Source organism: Oncorhynchus gorbuscha, linkage group LG08 (genome assembly GCF_021184085.1).
Source record: "Oncorhynchus gorbuscha isolate QuinsamMale2020 ecotype Even-year linkage group LG08, OgorEven_v1.0, whole genome shotgun sequence".
In the NCBI taxonomy this organism is placed as follows: domain Eukaryota; kingdom Metazoa; phylum Chordata; class Actinopteri; order Salmoniformes; family Salmonidae; genus Oncorhynchus; species Oncorhynchus gorbuscha.
In genome coordinates, this window is record NC_060180.1 from 60887442 (window position 1) to 60903075 (window position 15634).

Here is a 15634-nt window from a genome sequence, read left to right on the forward strand (position 1 = left end):
GCAGTCACACCGACAGATACGACCAAAACCAGGGACCCCTACACAAGCTCACATGGTACCCTCTTTATCAGAGCACTAACATGTCAGATCTAACTAACTATCATGTCAGTTCCTGTGTGTCCTCCCGAATTTCCTCCCTCAGAAACCAAAAAGGTCATGCCTAATGAACGTGTTGCTTTGCTACATCAGTTCTAGTGTACAGTCATAGGCTGAAGACCTCAGTTCTAGTGTACAGTCATAGGCTGAAGACCTCAGTTCTAGTGTACAGTCATAGGCTGAAGACCTCAGTTCTAGTGTACAGTCATAGGCTGAAGACCTCAGTTCTAGTGTACAGTCATAGGCTGAAGACAACAGTTCTAGTGTACAGTCATAGGCTGAAGACAACAGTTCTAGTGTACAGTCATAGGCTGAAGACAACAGTTCTAGTGTACAGTCATAGGCTGAAGACCTCAGTTCTAGTGTACAGTCATAGGCTGAAGACAACAGTTCTAGTGCACAGTCATAGGCTGAAGACAACAGTTCTAGTGTACAGTCATAGGCTGAAGACCTCAGTTCTAGTGTACAGTCATAGGCTGAAGACAACAGTTCTAGTGCACAGTCATAGGCTGAAGACAACAGTTCTAGTGCACAGTCATAGGCTGAAGACAACAGTTCTAGTGGACAGTCATAGGCTGAAGACAACAGTTCTAGTGTACAGTCATAGGCTGAAGACAACAGTTCTAGTGCACAGTCATAGGCTGAAGACAACAGTTCTAGTGCACAGTCATAGGCTGAAGACAACAGTTCTAGTGGACAGTCATAGGCTGAAGACAACAGTTCTAGTGTACAGTCATAGGCTGAAGACAACAGTTCTAGTGCACAGTCATAGGCTGAAGACAACAGTTCTAGTGTACAGTCATAGGCTGAAGACCTCAGTTCTAGTGCACAGTCATAGGCTGAAGACCTCAGTTCTAGTGTACAGTCATAGGCTGAAGACCTCAGTTCTAGTGCACAGTCATAGGCTGAAGACCTCAGTTCTAGTGTACAGTCATAGGCTGAAGACCTCAGTTCTAGTGCACAGTCATAGGCTGAAGACCTCAGTTCTAGTGTACAGTCATAGGCTGAAGACCTCAGTTCTAGTGTATGACCTTGTCTCTGGAGTCATAAATCTCTCCAATCTCCTCATTGATTGCACTTTCGATGTCGGCTATTGACGAGCGCAGACCGTATCAAAACATCTCCACTCGTCCCTAAGGGGGCCTATTCAGTCTGTAGATAGAAATATATTGCTGTACAAGAGACAATGTTTTTAATATCATGTGGCGTAAAGCATTGAATCAGCTCTATACAATATGTTTCTATCGGTTTCCATCTTGTTGAATAAGCCCAAGAAGACCTTCTTTATCATGCGTGCGTGTACACACACACACACACACACACACACACACACACACACACACACACACACACACACACACACACACACACACACACACACACACACACACACACACACACACACACACACACACACACACACACACACACACACACCTCCCCCACCCCCACCCACACAGTGGTCTAAGACTGAGAGCCTTGACAATTATTTGAACTAAGTTGAAGTACATCCTTCCTCCCTGGCTGTAAGATTTTCATCAGCAAAGGCCTTCCACAACATTCCCACAATATCCCAATCATTTTGCAGTATGATGAAGCTCTGTCATTGCCATAATGCCAAAAAAAAAGCATTGGAGAACAATTTGCAGATCTTCATAACACATGAATAGTATACCATGAAAAATAGCCTGGGAGGCAGAGAGAACTGAGAGAGGGAGTGGGAAGAGAGGCACTGTGTGAGAAGGGAGAGAAAGAAGGTGGGAGGTGAGAAGAAAGAGAATGAGATGAGAGGGGGGAGAGAAAAAGCTATTTGAGTGATCATCACAGAATTCCAATCCCTAAGTCAATCCATCCAAACAGAGAAACGGTCGGTCAGACACATGTACACAGTCTGCTTTACAACAAGTGGTTATAGTGCAGTATGTAAAAACCACTCCACTGTAGCTGGCTGGCCCTGTCCAAAAGTATTCATCATAGGTACCATCAAATCTTCGTCATTAACAAGAAAGTAACACATTATTATGTCGTCCAAGGTCCATTATATGAAGACAGAGCAGAATAGGCTGGTGGAAGGAGCTATAGGAGGACAGGCTCATTGCAGTGGCTGGAATGGAATAATTGGAACAGCATCAAACGTGGAAACCACTTGTTTGACTCCGTTCCATTGATTCCAGTCCAGCCTTTACAATGAGCCCGTCCTCCTAAAACTCCTCCCACCGGACTCCACTGAGACAGAACAAACGGCAGTACACACCCACACAGCCCATATACTACCATATTCTGCCAATATCGTGTCAATACAGAGGACTACTGTGGTCACACTAACACTAATTTCTCCCCCCAAAAATAAAATAAAAATCCCCATCTGGTTCTATAGAGCCACCAAAGCCTAGAGAAACAGATCTGCTCTGGGAAAGACAGAAGTAAGGGTGGAGGGATCATGTCTGTGTGAATATGATCACGACTATTATTACTGCTTTATATTATCAAGCAGAGGAAAAAACGGCTTATGTGAAGCGTTTTAATTTTCTCTCTGTTGCCATGTAATGTGTGGGTTTAAAGGTTTAAGGTTTTTAGGGCCTTACCGAAACCAGATTATCTTTCATAAAACTCATCAATAATTTATTTCGTTTGGGGTAGAATTAGTTTTTCTATAAATATTGGGGAGCCCAAAGACGCTCCGGGGGGATTATATTCCTCTGTTTTTAATAAATAAATAATCTCCTCAGACATAAAGGCTGTTTACATGATTAGGAATACAAACGTTAGGCTCAGCATGACTGAAGAGTCCCCCTTACACAGCACAGCGTCAACCAACACTAACATCCTGTATATCTCTATAGTCTATAGATTGACTCTTAAAAACAAAATAAAAACAAAATAAAAATGAGCTCTAGTAGTGCCGTAAACCGTAAAATAGAAGACAAGAACAGAACCAAAACATTTCTGAATAATATAATACTCATTACAACTTTTGTTCTTATCCGAGACCAAAAGGAAGTCCATTCGGGTTTTTTTTCTTGTTAATTTTGTTTTGTTTTGGCAAAGTAAGTAAGTAACCCCACGACATCTTCTCTTCTCTTCCCACCCCTCGTCCTGCCCCCCATGTCCCAAACTCAGTCTCGATTGGTGGAATACCCTATCGATTATCGCCGGAGCAGCAACATAACCAATGAGAGCAGGTAGAGGGCGATGGATGGGAGGTTGTGGTCAGCTGATGCTTTCACAACCTTCTTGTTCTCCGGAGGGTAGGCGTACACTTTGGGTCTGTCTGTGCTGGGGGCCATGAGGCGCGGGCCCCGGGGACAGGTTTCATCTGTGCACATCCCGCTTCCTGAACCACTGACATCATCACCTGAAGACAAAGACGGAGAAGAAGAAAATAATACATTTTTTGAGAAAATAATACAGTTTCTCTGGCTTATATGCCAGTTATAACAAAGTTGAAGAGAATAAGGAAGTTATAATGTTAATCTTACAGGGCAATTCTACCACTTTTCGACCTCATATGCATTATACCCAACGCCATACCTTAGTCTATGTGAAAACGGCACATTTCTACATTTTGTTTTAAAAATATATTATTTTATCACCTTATACTTGTGGGTATTGACCTATATGGATAGGGCTACATTGAAATGTTTCTTACAGAAGTAAGGAAAGCATATAATAATATATAATAATAATATATGCCATTTAGCAGACGCTTTTATCCAAAGCGACTTACAGTCATGTGTGCATACATTCTACGTATGGGTGGTCCCGGGGATCGAACCCACTACCCTGGCGTTACAAGCGCCATGCTCTACCAACTGAGCTACAGAAGGACCATATCAATAACCATGGTAGAAAGGGAAACATTTTGAGATTATGGGGAACTTATTATACTGAAGATGAGGACACAACAGTCAACCTGACAAGATGGAATCCAAACACATTACACTCAAATCAAATCCAATTTGTTTATAAAGCCCTTTTTACATCAGCCGAAGTTACATCAGCTATACACAAACCCAGCCTAAAACCCCAAACAGCAAACAATACAGATGTAGAAGCACGGTGGCTAGGAAAAAGTCCCTAGAAAGGCAGGAACCTAGGAAGAAACCTAGAGAGGAACCAGGCTCTGAGGGGTGGCCAGTCCTCTTCTGGCTGTGCCAGGTAGAGATTATAACAGTACAAGGCCAAGATGTTGCTTTAGACAGCAGTTTACATTTGACCTTTTATTTAATTTATTTTTAACCCCTATTTCGTGGTATCCAAATGCTAGTTACAGTCTTGTCTCATCGCTGCAACTCCCGTACGGACTCGGGAGAGGCGAAGGTCGAAAACCATGCGTCCTCCGAAACCCAACCCAACCAAGCCACACTGCTTCTTGACACAATGCCCACTTAACCTGGAAGCCAGCCGCACCAATGTGTCGGAGGAAACACTGTACACCTGGCGACGGTGTCAGCGTGCAATGTGCCCGGCCCGCCACAGGAGTTACTAGTGCGAGATGGAACAAGGACATCCCTGCCAGCCAACGACGATGCTGTGCTAATTGGGCGACGCCCCATGCCGGCTGCGACAGAACCTGGACTCGAACCCAGCATCTCTAGTAGCACAGTTACCACTGCACCACTCGCATTTTAAATTTACTGTACTTTTCGCCTCATTTGTTGACAAGGAAATCTGAATATACTCTGGATATGTTCAGTAACATGATCAGAAATTCCTGGAAAATTTGTGGTAGGTGCAACATATTGTAAGACAAAAAATGACAAGGGTCTGAGTGAGAGGACAAACTGGTGTTTCCAAGTGGCCACACACCTCTCTAAAGTGTGCACTATTTCTAAGTCATTTCAATGCACTTTTATGACTGAAAGAATAGTCTTCAACTATAACGTGCTTCTTAAGCTATCCTAGCTGTGCCGTTGAGAAACTGGAGCAAGCACACTTGTAGTTGTTTTGTTAGGAACACAGCCCTGCATCCCTGCCTTTACACAAGTTCTGTTATTTACACATTCCAAAAACAGTCCATTATAAATTGTAATCTGGGTCAGGTGGGCATGATTTGAAAGCTAGTTATATTGCCAACATAACTAGCTAAATGATAAAATATGATTCTGCAGTGTTCGGCTTTCACAAAGCAATTCAGAGAAGCAGATCATATTTCAGATGTGTGGTCCGCTGCTCATTTCCTTCACAATACAACAAACAGGCTCATTCTGTTCAGAATAACCCAGGGTATGACGTCATGTCATATCGTAACTATACATCAAACATAGTGATCATAAATGTTGACACTGTATATTACACAAGTTTTATGATACGGAAATGCTATTTGGAGTCACGGGTGTTTGGCTTGCTTGTGCGACATCAGAGGCATTTTTATAATCCTCAATGTCTCATCTTTCAAAATACATTGAGTCTCCGTGATTTACAGCATGTCCTGCACTCAAACAACAAAACATTTGCAAAAGTTGACCAATTAGCGGGAGGGATGGGGGCAACTTCTTGTTGTGCGATGTGCTCAAGTTCAGAACAGCTGTCTGTCGAGACCTATACAGCGCTGAATGGCACACAATCCATGGCCGTTAGCATTACATAATTAACTTGTGTAGGAGCCAAAATCGAGGTCTAAATTGAGCTCTTTATGTTTGACATTTTGAACATAATGCAAAGGCAGCTTGTGGCGATTTTTGCCCAAAATCCTTTCTTACAACCTATGTTTTTATACTGCTGATTGTATCAGTGTTTTACTGTTGGAGTCCTGAACATCGGCCCAGTCAATGCATTACTCAAAATCCATCTAGCCAACAAGTTATCTATTCATCTCTTCTAAACAACCGCTGAGCCATCGCACCAACCAAATGTACAAGCACAGAGGGACGATGGAGGCCAGTCCGGCCCTACAGACAGCTACTCAGCTACCCGATGACAATACTACTGGGGATGTCCAGATGAATCCAGGCTCTACAGACGGATGCTCCTCCCCTGGCGTTCTTACCACCAGTCAAGGTAATCATCTACCAGTGGGACTCCTGTCAACGGTGGCGAAGTTACACGCACACTTCAGCCCACATCTCAGAAGCACTAAGCACCATCCATATGAACTCATTAACCTCTTCAGTCGACCCTCTACTTTTTCGATCATTCTGTTAAAAATCGCGCAACATTTCAGCGCCCTGCTACTCAGGCCAGGAATATAGTATATGCATATGATTAGTATGTGTGGATAGAAAACACTCAGACGTTTATAAAACTGGTTACATCACGGCTGTGACTATAACAGAACGTGCGTTTCATCGAAAAGTGCAAGAAAATCTGATCACTGAAAATGGAAATAAATATCCTTGCGCTACTTCCAGGAATTGTTCAAAGTGAACCGAATTACATGAGGCCGAGGTTGCAGTGCCTACAGCTTCCACACAATGTCTAGAGTCTTGTCATTTGATTCGGCTTTGATTCTTGGTCAAACCGAATCAAGGGAACCGATTCCCTCCGGTCTCCGACTGGATGTTTTGGTCGAGCTCTCTCCAGACATTTTTTCGAGACGGACAGCTATAGAATTTACATCGCCTCCTGATGAATTTTATCGCTTATTAACGTGTACTAATACCTAAAGTTGCATTACAAAAGTATTTCGAAGTGTTTTGTGAAAGTTTATCGTCAACTTTTTGAATTTAAAAAAATTATGTTACGTTATGAAACGCAATTTTTTTCCGTTTATCACACAGTCTTCATAGATCGATATCTAGGCTATATATGGACCGATTTAATCGAAAAAAAGACCCAATAGTGATTATGGGACATCTAGGAGTGCCCAACAAAGAAGATGGTCAAAGGTATTGAATGTTTTATATTTTATTTGTGCGGTTTGTGTAGCGCCGACTATGCTAATTATTTTGTTTACGTCCCCTGCGGGTCTTTTGGGGTGTTACATGCTATCAGATAATAGCTTCTCATGCTTTCGCCGAAAAGCATTTTAAAAATCTGACTTGTTGCCTGGATTCACAACGAGTGTAGCTTTAATTCAATACCCTGCATGTGTATTTTAATGAACGTTTGAGTTTTAACTAATACTATTAGCATTTAGCGTAGTGCATTTGCATTTCCAGAGCTCTAGATGGGACGCCTGCGTGCCAGGTAAGAGCAGGCGTCCCAGGTAGGAGCAAGAGGTTAAAGCGCTACACAAAATATCACCGGGAGTTCCAGCGCGAAAAATTCAATCTCACCCAACAAACCTCACCCTCTTTCAAACAATAAACCAAGCAAAATGTCTCTGGGATCCTGAGGAGAAACCAAAATGATTGCTCGTGGGTCATTTGAACATCAGAAGCATCACCTCAAAAACCGATCAGATTGAAGATTGACTGATTAAAATTTGGATTACCTTTGTTTATCTGAAACATGGCTAACCAAAACATCACCTGAGGCTGCTTATGCTATGCCAGGGTACAACGTTTTCAGAAAATGACAGTCAAATGGGTGTGGGGGCTGCTTGTGTATGTAAAGCAGTGGTGGTCAGTGCCGTTTATGATGAGGGAGCACATTTTTTTTTTCATGAGCATGGCCATATTTCTATTACAGCATGTTGGATGACTGTCATTCCTATTCCATTCACCCAGTTCAAGGTATCATCAATAGGTTTAGGCTACTGCATTATACTAACATTTTCCCAAAACCCATCATGAGGTTGCTCCAACCTAGCCTATGAATGAAAGTTTACAACGTAGGTGCACACAGGTTGAGAGAACATTTTTAGATGACAAACAGGGGCACATGGACAGACAGTGACACATTCAATACCGCCTTACACACTCTTGCCTGCATCTAGCTTATCTAGAGTGTAATCATTGGTCCAGAGGCAAACGAATGTTTCTATTGGACAAATTCAGCTATTTTTATCCACGTTTTGTTTGCTTCTGCGCGTTCAGAAACGTTTTTCAACATAATCGGCAGAATGAATACACCGCTGATCACGCATAAACACAGTTCATTTTCAATACAGCCACGTCGTACAGAGTACTGTTGAGGCTACTGTAGACCTTCATTGCAAAACAGCGTGTTTTAATCCATTATTTGGTGAAGTGAATATATTTAGTATAGTTTTCTGAGGAGCCTCCACTGATGTAAAGTATTAAATGCACCCAACTTGAATTCACCCGCTCAATGGAAAAATCAAATGTATTGCAGTAACCGTAACACTGTCACTATAAATGTCATTCACTGTTGTTGGCATACAGTGTACTGTCCACCATCACCAAACAACATATTCTTTAAACATTTTGAAGTAATTCCACCAGTGGAAAATAAATAAATAAATATTAGATCATAATCTGACTGTCATCACCAGGAAGCTAACCAAAAAGAGATTCATGTACAGACAAGACAAAAAGCAGGTCTCCAACAGCATACCTTTTGAGTCTTTGCTCTCAAACTGCTCTGAAAACAGGTGTAAGTACTGAGATTAGGATTTTTAAGGATTTGCGCAATAAAGCAACAAGCTTAGAAAGGCCAAAGCCAACTTTGTTATTGGTCTTATCAACCATGCTAGAGGAAATAGTAAACATCTATGGGACAATCTCAACACATTATCCAAAAAAATGTGCAGAAGCATAGCAGGAAAATACAATGAATTTTAAAATGAAGCTGAAATAGCCTCAACATTTAACAATGTCTTTAAAGACTCCATTGAGAACCTGACAGTAAAATTTGGCCATTGAGATAAAGTGAACACTTTTTCAGACTCTACCTCTCCTGTTTTTAACTCAGCTGAAGTGCCTGAGCAGGAGATAATTCAATCCTAACTCATCTTAAAAACTCCAAGGCACAGGATGTGTATGGAAATGACTCCGCCCTCCTGAAGAAAAACTCCAAGGCACAGGATGTGTATGGAAATGACTCCGCCCTCCTGAAGAAAAACTCCAAGGCACAGGATGTGTATGGAAATGACTCCGCCCTCCCGAAGAAAAACTCCAAGGCACAGGATGTGTATGGAAATGACTCCGCCCTCCTGAAGAAAAACTCCAAGGCACAGGATGTGTATGGAAATGACTCCGCCCTCCCGAAGAAAAACTCCAAGGCACAGGATGTGTATGGAAATGTCTCCGCCCTCCCGAAGAAAAACTCCAAGGCACAGGATGTGTATGGAAATGACTCCGCCCTCCCGAAGAAAAACTCCAGCACCCTGAGCTCTCCAGTCACTCATCTGGTACATCTATCAATTAAACAAGCAGTGTTCCCTGACGACTGGAAATCTGCTTTCATAACACCAATCTTCTAGGCTGGAGATGTGGCCAATTATAGGATCATCAGCATTCTCCCAAAATAGCTGACTGGTTGGACCACTCATGTCTTACATTGAACACAACTAAAACTGTCTCCATCAGGAACAGTGAGACCCATCAGCCTGAGGAAACTGTAAAAGGGACAGAGGATTGAGATGATTTCACATTTGAAATAATTATTGACTCTAACCTTTCAAAAAACAAATAAAACAAGTATGTGGAACAGCAAAAAGCAACCTGGTAAATGTCAAATTCATCAGAAACCAAATGTCAACAGATGCTGCTGAACTTTACATGCACTCAATGATTCTCCCCCCATCTGTTTACTGTGTCACAACCTGGTCACAAGCTAGTATCACGGCAATGAAACCACTCCAAAAGCTTTATATTATCTAATTCCTTATCCCTTTATAATTCTTAAACTACAAACAGCGTTTGAATCAGGCATTTGATGGGTTAAGGTTAAAGTTCCCGGTAAGACTCAGTTTTAGATTTTGGTTAGTTGTTTTGCAGGTCAGCAGTGTCCTTATACTCTCCCAGGTTCAAGCCCCAGATTAGGGTTTCTGTGCCAGTGTTCACACAAGGAGATTTACAAAATGCAACACAATAAAATAAAACAGTATAATAATATTACCTCAGTTATAACAAATGGCACAACAATTTAGGCCAAGTTCTTTAGCCGGTAACTTCATTCCAGCTCAAACCTATAAAAATAGCACTGAAATAGCGACGTCTTTTTAAATCATGTGAGCTAACTGATGATAGGCTTCTTAAATATTCTCTCTCTAGGTCTACATTATCAACAAACAAAAAAATGTTATGAAAGGGATTGGAAAGGGATGGGTTTGGTATTCTAGCAACACACATAACAAGCTGGATGGAGGGTCATTCCACCTCAAAAACACAAGAAAGAAGTTTTAGACACCCACTATGTCAGTTTGTTCTGAAATCGTTTCTGTTGTTAGAAACTGATTAAATTAGCCTTCCTGCAACATTTATTTTGTTGAAATTAATATAATTAATCTCTTACAAATTAACGTAACTGAATGCACACAAATTGGCAATTGTTTATTTATGAGATTCATATAATATTGAATAAATATAGTACCTAACATTTGGACATTTGGATCAAACTTTTCTCTCAGGCACCGTTAGACACCCCACACCAATCACACCCAGACAATGAGTATATAGTATCAATTCTCTGTTTGACAAGTAGTATGGCGCTGTAGCTCAGAGTATTGTTTATTCATCCTATGTAATGTATTCTACAGTGAATTTGGTGATGTTTTTTTCCCACTGTTCAGAGAAATTTGTCATTGAAGTTGTTTATGTCCCATCCCACATCCTGCTATTACCAAGTTATGACCAGTAGATGGTGCTGTTACTCCTCCAATTATTATTTTTTGAATCCCCCAACCCCCTCATCATTAAAGGGATAGATTACTCAAATTACAAAATGACATGTAGACTGTAAACTGTCAATGGTCCAGAGGGGTATCCTAAGAATCAGGTTTGAGGAGTTAGCAAGGTAACTTTGGTGAACTCTGAGTTTAACCGGTCACACGAAAGTGGCTCACCTTTTATCCAGGTATATTTCTATGGCAACGAATCATTCAGAACTTACCTGCTCCGGGGTAGGCTAATTCACAGCTAACTCCACTTAACCTGAATAAAATGACTGAGCCACAAGTTGAGGACCAATGAAATCAGATTCCCTCCCTCTTGCAAAGATTGTGGCATCATCCCCTTCATTTGAGGATGAAGACTGTAAAATATTGTATTAATCAAATGTTTTTGTGTGCAAAAATGTTTCAATAATCAAATATATCACATTGCACATTTAGAAATGACAGAATGCATTTAAAACTTCATTCACAGTGACACTTTTGTATGGCTTAATACAATTATTTTATCGATTGGAGTGGGGAAAAGGCGCTTGTGGTTGTGCATCGATAAGCACCCCAAAGCATTTCGCTATACTCGCATGAACATCTGCTAACATCTGCTATTTGTATGTGACAAATAAAATTGGATTTGAAAGTCGGCTATAACGATAAGTAATATGAAATAAGACGGCACTTCTAAAAGCCTATTTCACACCACAGCCTCTTGAATTTGCAACTTGTAAGATAACTTCTCTTAAATTTCGATTTTGGCACAAATTAAAATATGTGGCACTGAATCGAACCATGGGTTGATGTGTCAGCATCGCTTCAATGAAGAATTTGGCATTCAACTAGCCATGTGCAACATGCATGCACAGTTATAAGCCTGCTAGAGTTAGCGTCAGGCGTACGAGCAATATCCACTGTCGTAGTACGGATAAAGCCTGAGCTGGATTGTGAAGCCAAATGAAGATAGTTAGCTTCAGAAACCCTGAGCAAATCTAGCTTGCCCCTCTGGTATGACAGCAATCCCATGTTTTGGTTTTATTTACCAAGCCATTGTTTCAAATGCTAACTTTTCAATGGTACCTAAATTTGTATTTTCACGCTTGCCAAATCATCCTAAAGTATCTAAAAATGTATTGTGGAACTCAATGATGTTACATATAGATGACTTGGATATGAAGTGTGAAACTTCAAATTTTTCTAATTTAATTGACATGCATTGGATTGGTACCACAGATGCTAAAAAGTTAGCATTTGAAACAGTGGCCAGGTAAATGAAACCAAAGCATGGGTTGCTGTCATACCTGATCCATAAACTGCTACGGGGTAAGACAACCAATACGTAATTGTGTAATTTGGGTAAACTATCCCTTTAACAATGGGGGGGGAGGAATTACTCAAAAAACAATAACCTAATAGCAGGAGCAGCACCATCTAGTGGTCAGAAACGGGTACTATCAGGATGTAGGATGGGAAATGAATCCAATGACACATTTTTTTCTGACGAGGGGAAAACCACATCACCAAAATCACAGAGAATACATTACATAGGATGAAGAAACAATACTCTGAGCCTCGGCTCTATTCTACTTGTCAAACATATAGAACTGATACTGATTGTTGTTGGGGTGGGATTGGTGTGGGGGGGTCTGTGCTTTTGACCACTTCTTTGGATTACTCATGTCTTACTGATTGTTAGAAATATTTTGGTCCAAATCGGATGTTAGGTACTATAATTATTGAATATTATATTAATCCTATAAATCAATTAGCTTAATCGAATTATATGTAAATAAAATAATGCTTCCGGAATTCTTATCTGTTGCTAACTACTGTCATGACGTTGGCCTGGGGGATAGGTTTATGACAGTCATAAATACCTTTTCCCCCCTTTTTCCTCTCTCTACCCTACTGAGGTTACATTTGCAAAACCCTTGGTTAACCATAGACCATAGACATTCTGGGAACATCAGAAGGTTGTTCCCAGAACATATGCGGTGAACATATGCGGTGGTACTTAATGAATATGATGTCAGTTCGGTTGTCATCTGAGACATTCTCATCAATGATAAGATGACATAAATTCTACAGTGGAAAGTCTACACATCAGAGGTATCAGATTCACATGGAATTGTTGTTCAATTTAAATGTTTGAATATGAAATTATTTATGATGGGATGGAATGTGATTTTAGCTTCTATAATGTGAGTTGTGGGTTTTCATAAGATAGGGCTGCTCAATCAGTGGCCCTCCACTGTAAAGGGAGATGGGCTATAAAACTTTTCAAACACGCCCCCCTCTCCCTTCCTATATCAGCCCTTGACGTCAATAGCACTTCCTGTTCCGGGGATGTAGGACGACGGTCCTATGTCAGAATGGTTCAGATAATAACAACAGAATAAAGCCAACATCAGCGTGAACTTTGGTTGCGAATGGTATGAACTTTGAACTCTTATTCACTACAGAAGTGATACTTCCTAGCCGTTGAGTTAGCAACCGCAGCTGCAAAGGGAGGTTAGGAAGGAACAGACAGAGTATCCCGTCTACCACACAACGACGTTACTACATCGTATCCAATTGGCCACCAGAGACATTCTTCAAAGGACTCGGTTGGGCAACACGGCCTTCCATCTACCACCAACCTACCGAAGCACAGCTCAGAGTAAATATTTTTTGCATTTTCCTTTTCCAAATGGGCGGTAATTTAGAATGCATAAGATACTGTATTTACGATAGCACAGCTTCTTCCCTTTGTTCCTCAGTCTTCCCGCTCTTTCGCTCAAACCAAGCCCTTTTCCTTTGTGTAACAAGCTGTCATATCTGTTCCACCTACTAGGGACGTTTTCCTTTTTGACACAATTTGTAATCAAGTTATGATTTAATTATGTGTATGTGTAATTCTGTGTGATTAGTTAGGTATTTAGTAAATAAATAATTAAACCCAATTTTGTATTGCTGATTCGAATTGTTAGCCAGGGTTCATGCAGATAACTAAGAATGTACAACTTTCAGATGAGACTTAAGTAAGATGACGATTGATATTGACTGCTATTGATGTAAAATATTACTAGGTCTTTAAGAGTTTATTCGGAAGATAACAGCTCTATAAATATTATTTCCTGGTGCCCGACTCTCTAGTTAATTACATTTACATGATTAGCTCAATCAGGTGACATTATTTACGGATAAATAATTTTATAGAATAGCATGTCATATCAATTAATCCGACATAGCCAAAGACACGACACCACAGAAATGATTTCAGAACAATCTGAGATGGTGGGTGTCATGGTTTGATGAAATTACATGGAACGACACTGGAGACAATCAAAACAACATATGAAATATTTCCAGTAGTCATGTCAACATATAGTGTTTTGACCATGAGGGAAACCTCTCTGTTGTCCACACAGCTATTGCCCTCAGGAGTAGGATGACATTGCATCTAAACTCTGAGGTAAGGTCCATTTTGCAATATTCCTTCTATGGTTGGAGTCAGTATTTGCATATGATGAGCTAATCCTAGATCTATACTCACTGGTGTCCTGAAAGTCCACATCGTTGCCATTGAAAGCGTTCTTGAGGCGGTTGGTCATGATCTTGAGCTGCATGATCTGTTGGCGTATAGTCATGTCTGGCTTGGTGATGTCGATCTCTACCTCAGGGTTGTTGATCTGACTAGCCAGGCCGTCACCCATCACCTCTGGAAGGTACCTGGGAGACAAGGAGAGAGGATGACTGGGGAGAACTCAAATACACACACACTCACACATGCATGATCCACACATGCAGAGGCACCCACACAAATATGTATGCATGCGAGCATGAACACACACATAGCATGCATGCACACACAGACGTGGTTTAGGGGTCCTACCTGGCACGGGCCATGCCGTTCCAGCACTTGTCTGCTTGGGACCTAGTGGCCATCCTGTCACTGCAGAGGGTGCTGGGTAACGAGACCCAGTAGGGCTGCATGTCCCTCAGCCTCCTCGACACATCAGACACCTGGGGGTGTTTTGCAATGGAAAACAGAAACAAGTATTTCTTATTGGACCAGTTCAGGTAGTCCCTCCCTGTTTCGGTACCATTTCTTATTGGACCAGTTCAGGTAGTCCCTCCCTGTTTCGGTACCATTTCTTATTGGACCAGTTCAGGTAGTCCCTCCCTGTTTCGGTACCATTTCTTATTGGACCAGTTCAGGTAGTCCCTCCCTGTTTCGGTACCATTTCTTATTGGACCAGTTCAGGTAGTCCCTCCCTGTTTCGGTACCATTTCTTATTGGACCAGTTCAGGTAGTCCCTCCCTGTTTCGGTACCATTTCTTATTGGACCAGTTCAGGTAGTCCCTCCCTGTTTCGGTACCATTTCTTATTGGACCAGTTCAGGTAGTCCCTCCCTGTTTCGGTACCATTTCTTTCATTTGGTGGTTAATGAATACAACCAGTGTACTGGAAACTACTATCAAAAGCTATTCAATATCATGTTTGTTCAAGCATTCACACTTTCTGTAAATAGCTTTTGTATGAGCAATAAACAATCGGCAGTGTGTTAACGTTTGGGAGACAATGATTGTTTCCATTTCCTCACATTTCATATTCATCTGACTCATTGCATTCTTGACTGTAGCATTACACGACTAAACAGACACCGTATCATTCATATATATATCTATATATATATATATCTATATATATATATATCTATATATATATATATATATATATATATATATATATATAAAGACACACAGTGGGGCAAAAAAGTATTTAGTCAGCCACCAATTGTGCAAGTTATCCCACTTAAAAAGATGAGAGAGGCCTGTAATTTTCATCATAGGTACACTTAAACTATGACAGACAAAATTAGGGAA

At 41.0% G+C, this 15634-nt stretch overlaps 1 protein-coding gene across 3 annotated transcripts in view; it reads right to left on the reverse strand.

Annotated features, from left to right (window-relative positions):
• Positions 1-232: 232 nt before the first annotated feature.
• The window catches only part of LOC124041930 (glypican-1-like), a 158836-nt gene continuing 143434 nt past the window's right edge, over positions 233-15634 (reverse strand). Inside the window, exons 9-12 of one of the 3 annotated variants that reach the window (XR_006840008.1) lie at positions 14640-14770; positions 14301-14476; positions 1109-3451; positions 233-976 (exon numbers count right to left, since the gene is read on the reverse strand). Coding sequence is in view for 1 of the 3 variants with exons in the window: in XM_046360114.1 (XP_046216070.1) it covers positions 3243-3451; positions 14301-14476; positions 14640-14770 (516 nt within the window). In the remaining 2 variants the exon portion in view is untranslated. Of the gene's footprint in view, positions 3452-14300; positions 14477-14639; positions 14771-15634 lie in introns of all 3 variants that reach the window. The other 2 variants (XR_006840007.1, XM_046360114.1) reach the window with 2 other exon arrangements.